General features: G+C 47.0%; 1 protein-coding gene across 3 annotated transcripts in view; it reads right to left on the bottom strand.

Moving 5' to 3' along the window:
• Positions 1-382: 382 nt before the first annotated feature.
• The window catches only part of PPP1R14D (protein phosphatase 1 regulatory inhibitor subunit 14D), a 35,204-nt gene continuing 19,905 nt past the window's right edge, over positions 383-15,681 (bottom strand). For 2 of the 3 annotated variants that reach the window (XR_009460191.1, XM_006270349.3), the window contains 3 exons: positions 13,667-13,762; positions 6,255-6,287; positions 383-3,252 (listed from right to left, as the gene is read on the bottom strand). Coding sequence is in view for 2 of the 3 variants with exons in the window: in XM_006270349.3 (XP_006270411.1) it covers positions 3,184-3,252; positions 6,255-6,287; positions 13,667-13,762 (198 nt within the window). In the remaining variant the exon portion in view is untranslated. The remainder of the gene's footprint in view (positions 3,253-6,254; positions 6,288-13,666; positions 13,763-15,681) is intronic. The other variant, XM_006270350.3, reaches the window with a different exon arrangement.

Genomic DNA, 15,681 nt, shown 5'->3' with positions numbered 1-15,681 from the left:
GGGAAGGGAGAGCGAGATGTGAGAACTATCAGTGGCTCCTGTTCATGTATCCTGCATCCTTTTGGTTTGAAGGGGGCTTGCAGTTTAGAACTTGTTCAAACTGCTCCATCAATAGATCTTAGTCTTGGCTTTCTTCCAGGTATTTAAGTCTTTTCTTCACACCTGCTGCTTTTAAATACCTTAGCCTCAATTACATGGAGGAGCATGCTTTTAGAGAGTGGCAGACTATAGCCCTACCCAGTTCCCCCATTAACTTAATGGTCTGGTGTGACTAAATCCTTGCCTGCTGCTTTGAAAACATTCATAGAGATGCTCAACAAAAGCTAGGAACTTCTGAGCTGTGGTACTGTGAGTAAAGAATATGCGATGTATGCAAAAGAAATTGTGTGAATGTAGTTTTATTTCTTCATGATGCTTAAGGTAGGGTTGGAAGAATTTTTTTCCTGAAAAAGTTCAATTGTTTTACTTATTTTTGCTGTAGAATTAAAACCAATATGATATCATAGAAGAGAGAAGTTGAATATTTTAGGAAGGTGCTCTGAGGTGGTGCTAGTGGCAAGAAAATGGTGATTTGGTTTGATTTGTTGCTTTTATATTCTACACCTGGGCATAGATCCTCACTTGTAAAACCTAGACCAACTGAACTGTGTCCAGCTGAGCTACAATCAAGAGGACTTGTTTGTTTAAAAAAAAAAATCCTACAGAAGCCAGATATTACAGCTTTGAATTAATGGGTCTACTGAGAACCAAGATAAATTATTTATCAACTGACTGTAAACCAAAAGCAACACTGGTAAATCTATTCTTATTGTCAAGGCTGAAAGAGTTTCAGTGTGTGAACCGGGGCATAAATTTACTTAGATTTTAAATATAGAAAATAGCAAGCAAGGAGAGGTGTGTGCGCACACATGCTATAACATGCTAACGCACATACGTGCTATAACTTTTGGTAATGGGGTTTATCTTGACTAAATCTTAACTATACAAAAGATAAAAGGGGATAACTGAGAAAACAATGTTCCTGACTGATGGATATAAAATCATAGAGTAAGAAGGGATCTCGTGTCATCTAGTCAGGGGTTGTCAAAGATGCAGCCTGCAGGGCTCTTAGAGGGGCTGGGAATCTGGGGCTGTTGCCAGCTGCTGAAATCTGAGGTATGGAGCCCAGTTGAGAACTAGTGTCTGTGAAAGAGGCAAGCTACAGTTTCCTCTTGCCCCAGTGCTAGATGTAGGTCCAAATGCAGCCTCCAAATAGCCCCACAGTCTAAATCTGTCCCAGGTGGCTGGGTGAGTTCAATAGCCCTGATCTAGTCCAACACCCTGCACAGGTAGAGATGCAGAGCTGTTGTATATTTAAATCAAATATTTGAACATACTGTTTTCCCAAATTGCTGAGATTTACAAAATCTGTGTTCATGCTAGGACTGGCCATGTCTCACTGCTGCATTGTGGCACAGAAAGGATAGCCTCTGGATCAACTATTAGCATGTGGGCATACCCACAGGCAGGCTATTAGCACTAAAAGGAAGTGCCATTTCCACCCTTTTGCCATACTGCTGCTGAGGCTTTTGGACTCTTATCAGCACCCTAATGGTGAGGGATTAGCTTAGTATCAGAAGTCTTTAAAGATGGATTGTCGGGCTCACTGCCTGCTGGTATGCTAGGAAGCACAGGGAGGAGGGCAAACATGAGCCATCAGACTGCACTAACTAGGGAGAGAGAATTGAGCTAATTTTAAGATCAAAGATGAATCAAGATTTCTAGTCCAGCCAAAGACTCTCCTTCTGTTTTCTATTGGTAGCCGGCAGACAAACTAGCCCCATCCCTACAGGTCTTCTTTATGTTCTAGACCCCAGCCCTTCCTTTTCCTTTACTTAGGCATACAAGGATGAGTTCCTGCTCTAAATCGGCTCTGAAGCATCATGCTACATGGGACTTCCTCTCCCACAGTGGCCTAAAAATTCACTTCCACGGCTGAGAGATGACTAGAGTGGGAAGGGAGGAGGAGGTGGAAGAAGAACTAAGACTTTCCTGCTCTGTAGGATGTTTTTGAGCTCAAAATACCCTCCCCACATTTGCTGTCCATTTCCCTCCTATGCTTGGTACATCATTGTCCCTCTGACTAGAAAGGCTGAATGTGGCTTCTTTTATAGAAGTTTTTCAGTCCCAGTCCTGCTGCAGCCAGAAGCATCTGTGTAGGGAGACAAAAGGCTCCCATTTCTCTTCTGGGTTGATTGTCTATCCCAAGGAAAAGATTCTGAGATGCCCCCTGTAGGGAGACCTTGGCCAGTCCTGGGTAGGTTTTTCATGTAGTAGTTCTTCCCTCTGTATTTCCTCTGGGAAAGCAGAACAAAGGACCCTCATCACAAACAGGTCTTGCTTTTCATGTCTTTTAATATACAAAATAAGCATCTTCCAAAATGTTTTTGGGATAATAATAATATCTCAATGGTTATGACAGGGAAAATCCTTGACAAACTCCTTTGTTCCTGACAGCAGTATCTGCAGAAGTCCCATGCACCACAGAGAACAAAAATAAAGCCTATTTTCCATTAACCTTAGTGGCTGCTGCATACATTCACTCATCTCTTAAATATTCATTAATGATAGACACACAGTGGGATTAAGAGAAAAGCTTCAATGAGCACTGAGTGAAGGATGATGAATAAAAACACTGACTGGAAACACAGGAAGCAGCTTTCTGGCCATGTGCTGTCTTGGAGTCTGTACAATGCACTAACAAAGACATCTTGGTTTCTGTCTCAAATAGGCAGGGAGGAGGAGCAGTTCAGTAGAAGTGTGGATGACAGCCAATTACTTATTTTTCCTTTCAGTCACTGGGTGGAATAAGCAGCCTTGATGGGCTATGATGGAGCTGTGTTCAGTGCTGCTCAGCAGGAGCAGGGCTTCCTTTGAGAAGGAAATTAGAGGAGAAGCATGAAGGTCATCTTGGCCTGTCCCCAAACTTCACGGCTTTTTAAATATTGACGAATTACTCAAATAAGTCAGGAGTGGGGATGGAAAGAAGTAATTCAACCCCCATGGTGCAGAAAGTATGTAAGGTGTTTCTTAGTGACGCCATATTCCAGAAGAAACTAAAAATAATCTTCCCATGATTCTCTTCCCTGGAGAGATGCATGTTTCCATAGAAGCAATGATAGAGGCTTCCCAAGATGGGTGGAATCATTTCTTTTGTGGGGAAGGGATTTTCCTGAGACCTTTCAACCGGCTCAACAGTTCAGTAATGAAGTCCTGGAATGAGAATCAAAAGAAGGCTTTAGTGTTTATTATTTTCACCAACAACTCCATCCATTCCCTCCAACTCCATCTATACCCAATACCAGAAATGAGGAAGTACAGTCACCTTACAGAAGCACTCCTAAGACAGAAAGTCTCAGTAGGACAGGCACATGATCAGTGCTGTTCTGAGGCAGCTATACTACCTCATCTCTAGGTTTTGGGAAGAAGTAGGTAAGGCAGGCTTCAAGCTGCACCTTGGGTGTGGTGTGGAGGTGGTGTAGATATGCCATAGGGGTCATGCCTTCTGTATCACCCTCTTTTCCCTTTCTGTGTAGTAGAAGTATAAGGACCAGAATTCTGAATTGCAGACCATGTTACCTCTCGGTCTGTTTGGAGAAGGGAAGGTGAGATTTTTTGACAACTGAGCAGGGACATACAGGGGGAAGATACCCATTTCCTTTCCCATAGAATCATAGAAAATTAGGGCTGGAAGGGACCTTTGGAGGTCATCTAGTCCAATCCCCTGCCTGAGGATCATCATTTATATTCAAACCATCCCATATAAATCCTCATCTAACCTATTACTAAGGCTACACAATCCTGTTTCACAGCTACAACTGTAGCACTCTAACCTGCCCAAGGTAAAGCAGGGGGGACACCGGTGATCCTTGCTGCTGCAAGGATTATTAAAATCCACTTGAAAGATCCAAAGAAGATAGCCATGTGCCCACTACAGAGAAAGACAAAACCTCCAGTCTGTACCAGTCTGACCATGGAGTAAAATTCCTTCCTGAATCCAAATGTGGAGACATATCTAACTCTGAGTGGAGGGGCAAGACCCTCTTGCCAAAAGAGGGTCTTGGGTTTTGGTCCTGCTAGGACCAAAGCCCCTGGGTTTTGGTCCTAGCAGAAACACTGGCACACTCTAGTCAAAATTCCCAACCTTGGCTGCAGGTATCACCCAGTGTCTTCTTATCCCTAGCCTCTCCTCTCCACTGACTTCATTTACAGCAGTCTCACTTCCTGTCTCTTCCTATACAGTCCACTGCTTTCTCTCTGTGGAGTCCATTTGCTGCTGCCCATTAATGATGTGAGGGTGTAGCTGTCCCTACTGGGTCCAGTGCTTCTGCATTGACTCTCCTATTACCACTACAACTTCCCACTCGCTTCTTGTTGCACTCAAGATCTAGGCTAAAATATAACCTATATTTTGCTTGTTTAATATGCCATGCCAATAGATAGTGAATTATAGGGCATTTCACATTGTGACCCACGGTAACTGGCTCAGTTCTACGAGGACATGGCTGGCAGAGAGGCCTAAACACATTGGTGAGTGAGTAAGGAACAATGAGGTCAGAAGGTGAGATGGGCAGACTAGGTGGATGAGCAATTAAGATGACCCCCCCCCCCTCAATTTTACTGAAATGTTGATAACTTCAAACCTGGGGCATCTGATTATCACTGTAAACAGTAGCACAAATTCCCATAACAACCTGTATCACCATAAAGAATCAGATGATCTGAACTCCCTTTCCAACAGTGTTCACTAATAAGATCACTACACTTAGGAAAGGCCAATCTAAGCATGGTAGAGTGCCAAGTCTTTTGTTTATAGCAGGGTTGATTGGGAGCCTGACTTCATAGGTAGTGAGAACTGTGCTGACTCCAACATTGCATGTTTCAGAATAAATTCTCAGAACCATACCTTCTGGATCAAAACCTTCCCCATGTATTTGCTGTGATTCTGTCTACTTTCTACATAGGGATTCCAGGAATGTGATCGTGAGGAACCCATGGCTGGATACATACACATACTTCAGTATCTAGTGTGAGCTATGTGAATGTGTTGAATCCACATGTGTGAATTTAAGATTACTTTCTGTTGAATCTACTAATGTCAATGCACATATAGTTTTACTTTATGTTTACAATATATTCTGTGCCTGCCAGTTTGGCAGCCATCTTTCCCACACTTGTAGCTGGAGTTTTTTATTAGTGAATGCCTTGGACAAGCATAACGTCTAGTCCTAAAATCCTGCTCTAGTCCAGGTAGCTGTTAGCAAGCTGCAGCCTTTCGGCCTGTAAACAGATTATGATAGTGAATAATATCAACTCCTTCTGGTTACCCACACAGTCACAGTTAGCCTTGTACTCTTGCCTATGACTTACAGATGGGATTCCAGAGACAACGTCACTACAGCTGCTGCCTGTCAAACTGGAGTGAGCAGTATTCTAGGCAGGTTTCTGCAACTCAAATATGCTTGATTTGATCAAGTTAAATGTCCATGTGAATCATTCATCAACCCATCTTTGTGCATGGGGAATCTTCCTTCAGTCATTTACAATGACAATGCGGGATACAATGGAAATGAATAATGATGGGACAAAATGATCAAAGGCAGCGAGGGTGGTTGTAGAGAAGTGCAAAAGAACACATGGAGGAAGGAAACTCTCCTGTTATGCATGTACACTATGCAGCCAAATATAATTATGAGGTATGAACAACATCATATGGCCAATTTGTGACCTACTGTAGTCTATTCTTCCAAAGATCATTTGAGTTTCTGGTGTCTCCTGTGCCTATAACTAGGATACAAGACCTTAGAATTCCATAGGAAATACATCTGAAATCAGCCATCACTTAGTATTATGCATATGTGGTAATATTTGGTTTTATAAAGAGATGGAATGAAGTATTAACACCCCCACCCCCAAAACTGAACAAATGTGATATTTCATGCTGCCAAAACCTGCAGCAACAGCCTACTTAAGGCTATGGAGCCAAACTACATACCCACAGCACAGTATAGTGAAATTAGACACAAACATTGGGCATGTTTAGACCATTTTTACAGTGCTCTCTATCTCTGATGGGCTTGAGAAGTGGTAGGTGTGAAGAGTGCTTTCAGGATGGCTTCACTGTTGCCTTTCTGAGTTTGACATGGGTGGGTAGGCAGTGATGTACTTCTCTGTGGCAATGTCAAAAGCCTCACAGAAGCTAATGCTTCACTCACCTCTGTAGGTCGGGAACACTCATGAAGAATTTCCTGAAAAGCAAAGACAAATTCATTTTAATTCTTTCAGAGTTTGACTACTTTTTGCACTTTCTAAATGGAAAAAAGGAGATGTATATAGCATGCTACAGAGTGCATGGATGTTTAGCAATGTGATCATAGACAAAATACAATGTCACACATGCTGCTATTGGTCTGCCCTGCTTGCTACATTATGCAGAAAATCCGTGGACACACCATTGTCAAATCATTTACCATTTATAGCCCATTTATAATACCTCTTCCACAGTGCTAGATCAGTTTAGCAGTACCAATTTTAATTCACCATATAGGACCTCACAGACAAATATAACTGTGGACACATTGTATGATGTGTACAGATTCTGCTTCCAGCATGATTTTTAGTTACGATCATGGATCCAGGTTTTCTGTTTGCCATGGAAAAACATGGTAAAACCTGGATGTTCTCATTTTAAGGAGAAAAATGTGGGAAATGTGGGTTTCCCCTTGCAGACTGGCAGAGTTCCAGCTTGCAAGGGGCTGGGGGGGAGTGGAAAGAGGGTAGTTAGGTGGGGGGGGGCCATGTGCATGTGCGTACGTACACATACACATGGCCACCAGGCAGCCTGGAGAGAATCTCCCACAGGTAAGTTGGGGGAGCAGGGAATTGAGGTCTCTATAGTGACAGAGGGAGTGAGTTGGGCAGGGCTGGGGCTACTGCCCAGCCAGGTGGTACATGGGGCTTGGGGCCCGGGCAGGGAGTGGGACCGAGCTGCGGGCAGCTCATCCAGGGGGTAGCAGGGGCAGGGGCTGGCTCTCTGCCACTGTGCACACTACCGGGGGAACATGGGGGGCATGTACCCCCCAGATCTGTACACGGAGTAGGGGCAGGTGTGGTCTGCCCACCGCAGGCTTGGGCTCTTTGCCTTGTTACCCTCCCTCCAGGGCCTCTGCACCTCAGCGGGCAGGATGCAGTGCAGCAGAGCAGAGTGGGGCTGGGCAGGGAAGCTTGCTGCCATTGCTGTGAGTCCTGCACTGCCATAGCGAGGCGGCAGCAGCAGGGATGGCAGTGAGGAGTTGTGCCCCTTGCTACTGCTGGGCGGGCAGGGGGCTTCTCGCTATGGCAGCGCAGAGGTCTTAGCAGCAGCAACAAGCTTCCCTGCCCAACCCTGCTCTGCTCTGCTGAGCTAGGTCCCAGCCACTGGGCTGTGGAGGCCGCAGGAGGAGGGCAGCAGGGCAGGGAGCCCACAGCCTACAGTAAGCAGCCCACACCTATCCCCACGGGTTACACTCTGGTTGTGCTGCCCATGGGGAGGGGGAGCCAGGCTCTGCGCTCCACTCCACTGCAGAAGCCACTGCCTCCTGAAGGCAGCAACCAGGGCTTGGGTGCTGCTGTGAGGGGCAGGGGGCTGCAGACCCAGTCCCTGGCCCCATAGTCCTCCCAGCTGGGGGCCCCCTGTGACAGAGCTGGGGAGGCAGGGGGTGAGTGAGGGGCACCAGCAGGGGTGGGGGGGACTATGGTTGGGGAGTGAGGGGCAATGGCATGGGCAGGGCACTGGCATATCAGAGCTGCTCAGCACCAAAAAGCAGTTGTGGGGGGGACAACCTCAGGTGGACCTGCATCCTGGTGCATGAAGCGGGAAGGGGGAGCTGTGATTTTCCATAAGAAACCCAGAATCGAACAGCAAAATGTATAGGTATTTAGAATTTATTTTATTAGTGACTGAGGCACTGGTAGGCTCCCAAATTGCTTTCAGATTTTAAATATATCAATAAAACATTCTGTTCAACTGATACCTATATATATAATGGTGTTTCATTTTAATAATGGGAAAACATGGATTTTGGAGGCTTTATTCAGAGAATGTTGTGGGTTTTATCAGAGAATTTGCTATTTTTAAACAGAAAACCAGAATCCCTGGTCATGATATTTTCCCTTTGAGAGTTGCATGTGGAGAACAAGGCATGGGCCAAAACCAAGGCCCCATTGAAATCAGTATGGGTCTTCCATTAACTTCAGCATACTTTTAAGTTAGGGCTGTCCAACTGGTGGCCTGCAGGCTTGTATGAAACCCTCAGAGGGTTAGAATGCAGCCTGGAGGCTCTCACCCAACCACCACTACCCCCTTATTCTTGCTCCTGCCTCTTTTGGCTTCTGCTTCCTGCTTCTTCTCTTGGTGGTGGTGGGGCACTGCAGTGGGAAGGAGCTGGTGCGTCCAAGCTGCACATTAGGTAACTGAGTTATTTGTGCTGCATGAAACAAAGACAGGAGTCAGGCTACCCACACTGCCGGTGGGCAATGCGTGTGGTCGGGAATGCTGTATATACAGTGCAGGGCCTGCCTACATGACTGAGCTGTACACATGGGTTGGGATTGGGCAAAGGTTTGTTGGGCTGTCCATGCAATGGGACAGAGCCCAAGGGTGACCACCTATGGGCCTCAGGTCTGCAGTCCATGCCACGTGCAATCCCTGAGGACTACAGCCCACAAGGTCCCTGGCTGCCTGGAAGTTGGACAGCTCTGCTTTAAGTCAGGATCTATAACAGCTAAGTAATACTGTGAAGTTTTCTAACGTTCATTCTGGATAAATGCTTAAGACTTTGGAGGCTTAGCCCAGGATACTGAATCTGCAAAACAGGGCTGGAAACCTCATAAGAAATTACATTTCCATGTGATTTCAGATGCTTCATGCATTTGCTGGAACCAGAAATACTCCAAGAACAGCTACTACGTTTTTTGTAGGGGAGGAATAAATGGAGTTATAAATACAGTACAACTAGGACAGGCATGTAGGAGAATGAAAACAATAGGCCTGTGTGAGTCAGCAGTGATCCAATCCGGCTTCAGATCTGGCTGCTTCGGATGGCAGTGATCCGATCCGGAACTCCGGACCGGGTTTCCACATGCCACTTCAGAGATACGGCCATAGGGTATAATGGGGGAATCAATAACATATCTATAACTTTGTTGCTTTTTGTTCAATTTGGATTAAACTTTCAGGTATGGTAGCCTCGGCTGAGAGCATGAAATCTGCCACGTTTCAAGAAGATCAGTGCAGGGGTTTGGGGAAAACTGTACCCCAAATTCTTGAAAGCCAAACTCATGTCACAGCTGTGTGTTACACCACAGGGGAGTGAAAATGGCAGGAGTGAAGGCCCCTGGTGAGACCACAGAGCCTGCCAAGTTTCAAGCAGATTGGTGCAGGGTTTTAGGGGGAACTGTACCCCAAATTCTTGAAAGCAAAACTCTTGTCTCGTCTATGTGTTACACCACAGGAGGGTCAAAACTGCAGGGGGGGTAGCTCTTATTGAGGCCACAAAGCCTGCCAAGTTTCAAGAAGGTTGGTGCAGGGGCTTGGGGGGAACTGCCCCTCAAGCTGTGGACAAGCAAAACTCGTGCCATGGGTGACACTGCATGTCTTAAGGTGCAGCGGGGTGACAGCTGCAGGGATGGTGGCCCCTGCTGCGGCCACGAAGCCTGCCAGCTGTCAAGGAGATCGGTGCAGGTGGGTTCTGGGGCCCTGCACCTCTAGCTGCTGACAGACAAAACTCATGCCATGGGTGCTTGTGGGACTGCCTGTGTCTGTCTTGGGGCAGTTGATTGTCTGTATTGATGCTTTCCTCTCCTTAGCCTGGTTTTGTAGGTGCTAATTGACGGCAATTAACTGGCTACATTAGCTAGGTCCTGTGTATTGAGCTGATGAGTGAATCATGATTGATTGGTAACTGGTAACACTAGCGTAGCAGCCAGGTCTGCAGTAGTGTCTCCCATGCCCCCAGACAGACACAGTCAGTCCCACAAGCACCCATGTCATGAGTTTTGCCTGTCAGCAGCTAGGGGTGCAGGGCCCCAGAACCCCCCTTCACCGATCTGCTCGATAGCTGGCAGGCATTGTGGCCGCAGCAGGGGCCACCATCCCTGCAGCTGTCATCCTGCTGCGCCTTAAGACATGCAGTGTCACCCATGGCACGAGTTTTGCTTGTCCACAGCTTGAGGGGCAGTTCCCCCAAGCCCCTGCACCAATCTTCTTGAAACTTGGTAGGCTTTGTGGCCTCAGCAAGAGCTACCACCCCTGCAGTTTTGACCCCCCATGTGTTGTAAAACGTAGATATGACAGGAGTTTTGCTTTCAAGAATTTGGGGAGCAGTTCCCCCCAACCCCCTGCACCAACCTACTTGAAACATGACAGGCTTCATGCTCTCTGTAGAGTCTACCATACCTGAAAATTTCATCCAAATCAGACAAAAAACAACAAAGTTATATTGTATTGTTTCCCCATTATACCCTATGGCTGGATCTCCAAGGCAGCTCCGAAGTACTTTGGAAGCTCCCAACTGCTTTGGGAAGCCTAACGAGGACAGCACATCCAAAGCTTCTCCAGATCTGAAGCTCTGTCCGAAGCCTCACACAGCCCTAGAAAACAACTGCATTAACAGGTAACAATGTTTGTCTGACCTCACAACAGGTCTAGTCTAGACTTTGGGTGAAAGGCTGAGTTCCAACTTAATTTATTCGAGCTACAGTAATTTACCCATCCTTAATGAATAATTAGGGCAATTATCCTGAACAAGAAAATTATCAATCTATATACTTAAAAAGATAAAACATGCATAGTCCATGTCAATAGGATGTCTACAATAGAGTACAGATTTCATAGACATAAGGTGCTGGAAGGGATCTTGTGAGATCATCGAGTCCAGCCCCCCCCCGCCATAGGCAGGAAGTCAGCTGAGATCAAGTGATCCCAGCAAGAAAAATATCCAGACGTTTTTTGAAAGAGTCCAGAGTAGGTGCTTGCACCACCTCTGGGAGGAGTCTGTTCCAGACCCTGGAGGCTTGCACCGTAAAGAACTTTTTCCTTATGTCTAGTCTAAATCAACCTTCCTGGAGTTTATGGGCGTTAGACCTTGTTATCGCTTGGGGAGCTCTGGTGAACAGCTGTTCTCCCAGGTCCTGATGTACCCCTCTTATATAATTGTAGGCTGCTACCAAGTCACCCCTGAACCTTCTCTTTTCTAGAATGAAGAGTCCCAGATCCCTCAGCCTCTCCTTGTACGGCCTGCCCTCTAGGCCTTGGATCATATGAGTGGCTCTCCTCTGGACTCTCTCAAGCTTTTCCACATCCCTCTTGAAGTGTGGGGCCCAAAACTGGACACACTACTCCAGCTGTGGCCTCACCAAGGCCAAGTAAAAAGGGAGGATGACGACCCTGGTTTTGCTTGAGATGCATCAGTAGATGCACGCCACAGTTTGGTTTGCTTTGCCAGCCACAGCATCACATTGGTGACTCATATTCATCTTGTGGTCAATCAGGACCCCCAAGACTCTTTCGGTCATTGTGCTAGCAAGTGTAGCACTTTTGCAGCAGACCATGGTAGTTAGCAGTTAATCCCTTGAATGAATGAAAAGAGGACAAAAACTTTTTTCAAACCTAGTATGGACAATATGATTGAGAGGGGTTAGAATAAAGAAATGGTAATTTGGGTGGAGAAAAGCCAAGTCTCTGGGTTGCACTACACACAGTTTGATTTATCATGCTTTATTTTGATAACTGAAACCATAAATTGGGATCCACTGGTTTAACTATAATCTTTTTTATAGTGGCAAAACTCAAATGCAGAGCAGCCCTTGATCACAGTCACAGAAGTGAAGTTGATGGTTTCATAGACGTTAGGGTCGGAAGGGACCTCAATAGATCATCGAGTCCGACCCCCTGCATAAGCAGGAAAGAGCGCTGGGTCTAGACGACCCCAGCTAGATACTCGTCTAACCTCCTCTTGAAAACCCCCAGGGTAGGGGAGAGCACCACCTCCCTTGGGAGCCCGTTCCAGACCTTGGCCACTCAAACTGTGAAGAAGTTCTTCCTAATGTCCAATCTAAATCTACTCTCTGCTAGCTTGTGGCCATTGTTTCTTGTAACCCCCGGGGGCGCCTTGGTGAATAAATACTCACCAATTCCCTTCTGTGCCCCCGTGATGAACTTATAGGCAGCCACAAGGTCGCCTCTCAACCTTCTCTTGTGGAGGCTGAAAAGGTCCAGTTTCTCTAGTCTCTCCTCGTAGGGCTTGGTCTGCAGGCCCTTAACCATACGAGTGGCCCTTCTCTGGACCCTCTCCAGGTTATCCGCATCCTTCTTGAAGTGTGGCGCCCAGAATTGCACGCAGTACTCCAACTGCGGTCTGACCAGCGCCCGATAGAGGGGAAGTATCACCTCCTTGGACCTATTCGTCATGCATCTGCTGATGCACGACAAAGTGCCATTGGCTTTTGTGATGGCTTCGTCACACTGCCGACTCATGTTCATCTTGGAGTCCACTAGGACTCCAAGATCCCTTTCCACTTCCGTGCCACCCAGCAGGTCATTCCCTAGGCTGTAGGTGTGCTGGACATTTTTCCTCCCTAGGTGCAGCACTTTGCATTTCTCCTTGTTGAACTGCATCCTGTTGTTTTCTGCCCACTTGTCCAACCTGTCCAGGTCTGCCTGCAGCTGTTCCCTGCCCTCCGGCGTGTCCACTTCTCCCCATAGCTTTGTGTCATCTGCAAACCTGGACAGAGTACATTTCACTCCCTCGTCCAAGTCACTGATGAAGACATTAAAGAGTATCGGTCCAAGGACTGAGCCCTGCGGGACCCCACTGCCCACACCCTTCCAGGTCGAGACCGACCCATCCACCATGACTCTCTGGGTGCGACCCTCCAGCCAATTCGCCACCCACCAGACTGTGTAGTCATCCAAGTCACAGCCTCTTAACTTGTTCACCAGTATGGGGTGGGATACTGTATCGAAGGCCTTCCTGAAGTCTAAGTATACGACATCCACCCCTCCTCCTGTGTCCAGGCGTTTCGTAACCTGGTCATAGAAAGAGACTAGGTTGGTCAGGCACGATCTGCCCGCCACAAACCCGTGCTGGTTTCCCCTCAGCATAATTTGCCCTGCCGGGCTCTCACAAATGTGAACCTTGATAATTTTTTCAAAGACTTTGCCAAGGATGGAGGTGAGACTGACTGGCGTATAGTTGCCCGGGTCCTCCTTCCTCCCCTTTTTGAAAATGGGGACCACGTTAGCCCTTTTCCAGTCCTCCAGGACTTGGCCCGTGCACCATGAGCATTCAAATATTCCCGCCAGTGGCTCTGCAATTATGTCGGCCAGTGCCTTCAGTACCCTCGGATGGAGCTCACCCGGGCCTGCCGACTTAAAGGCATCCAGTTCTTTCAAGTGACTCTGCACCATCTCAGGGTCTACGTCTCAGGGTTTCATATCATCTGCGTGAGCTGTTAAACTTCTATCAGTATCATTTCCAAGTGGGCTGTTACTGACCCACATTTTCATCAATGGATCAATTTTCTAGTGTAGCCAAGGCCTTAGCTCCCATGTTTACTATAGGTAGGAAGCGGAGTATCTTTATCTGACCTGGAGCTTTGACTTCTGTTCATCATTAGGGACCTCCAGAAGATCTTCAATGTCAATTTCTGGTTCAGGGACGGCTGCTTCTGCCTCCTCCTGTAGCTAGAACAGAAATATATAATAAATACTCTTCAATTTGCAATGATTCAAGTAAGTCTTAAATGGAGAAGTGAGCAGGGAAGAGGATTCCAGGTCAAGATGACCCTAGGCTCCAAAGAATGTGTCAAGAAATTATTCTTCTCAAAATGTTAGCGGAGTTTAGAACCAGGGTTGTGATTCATCTCTGGCACTAATTGGAGCAATACCTATGAACATGCACAATGCCGCTTTGCATAGGTAACACCTCCCTGCTCCTACTGGCACAGCAAAGTCCTACCAGCCAGTCGAACAGTCCTACCCCTAAACCTGACACTTCTGCCCAAGGAAATTTGTGCCATTGTGATAGGAACCTTCCCAAGAGATAGTGCAGTTGCAATGGGATAGATTCATAGAATCATAGAGTTGGAAGTGACCTCAGGAGGTCTCTAGTCCAACCCCCTGCTCCAAGCAGGACCAGCCCCAACTAGATCATCCCAGACAAACCTTTGTTCTAGCCAAGTCTTGAAAACCTCCCAAGGATGGAAATTCTATCACCTCTCTGGATAACCTGTTTCAGTGTTTTACACTACCCTCCTGGAGAGAAAATTCTTCTTAATATCTAACCTAATCTTCCCTTGCAGCAACTTGAGACTGTTGCTCCTTGTTCTGTCATCTGCCACCACTGAGAACAGTCTAGCTCCATCCTCTTTTGAACCCCCATCAGGTAGTTGAAGGCTGCTATTAAATTCCCTCTCAGGCTTCTCTTCTCTAGACTAAATAAGCCCATTTTCCTCAGCTTCTCCACATGGGCGACTGATGCCTGCTGAGTCTGGGGGGGGGCACAGCACAGCACTATCCCCTCCCCCACCCCAGCAAGAGCCCCAGGCATACCTTTCTTTCAGTAGCAGGATCGGCACCTCTGCTGGGGGATGGGGGCACGCTCTTTGCAGGTAGGGAGAGGGAGGGAGGGGCTACGCAGGTGAGGGAGGTGGGGCAGCGCTCTGGTTGGTTGGAGCGCTCTCTGAGGTTCTGGGCTCCAGAGCACTGTGAGGGAGGGCGGGGCTGGGTAGAGAAGCAGGGCACGGTCCCTGGCCCTATAATCAGGCTGGCGGGGATCTGTTCTGCGCCTGGCCCTGTCCTGAGTGGTGCCGAGTTGGGGTCCATCAATGGGCCCCCCAGCACTTTCAGGTACCAATCTCAGGGGGGCACGTGCCCCCCCCCATGCCTCCTCTACCAGTTGCCTGTGCCTCTCCTCATACGTCATGTGCCCTAGCCCCCTCACCATTTTGGTTGCCCTCTGCTGAACTCTCTCCAATTTGTCTACATCCTTTCTGTAGTGGGGGGCCCCAAAACTTAACACAGTACTCCTGATGTGGTCTCGCCAGTGCTGAATAGAGGGGAATAATCACTTCTCTTGACCTTTTGGCAGCACACCTACCAATACTATGTGAATGCACAACAATCAGCCCCTATCACAGGCTCAAGGAAACTGGGTCTCAGAAGAACCACATCAATACAAATTGACACAGAATCTCCCTACTTAAGTTCTCTTTTGAAATGTCCACACCCAACAAATTCTGTGGCACTTAATTTGTCCAGATCAGGAGGAACATTTGAATTTACCCTGCTACGATTTAAATTTGTGATTTCTAGGAATCCTCGATATTTTAACCCTGATAGTTAAATTTCTGCAATGCATTAGAAATATAATTTTGGTAAGAAAATAGTCAAGGGAACAGAACAAGCTGCCAATGGAAGCTGTGGAATTGTTGCCAGTTGCATTAATGAAGAGGCAGCTATTGAGGATAATTAAAACAGTCCTGCTACAATCCAGGGAGCAGAGTTAGGCAGCCCAGTAGACACCCCTTTTCACTGAAGAAAATCTAGAATCACTTCTTCCTTATTAAAAAAAATCTTTTAAGACATTCTGCAAGTAACATATT

This window comes from Alligator mississippiensis, chromosome 2, assembly GCF_030867095.1.
Source record: "Alligator mississippiensis isolate rAllMis1 chromosome 2, rAllMis1, whole genome shotgun sequence".
NCBI classification, from domain to species: Eukaryota; Metazoa; Chordata; order Crocodylia; family Alligatoridae; genus Alligator; species Alligator mississippiensis.
This window is presented reverse-complemented; position numbering and strand designations above follow the sequence as displayed.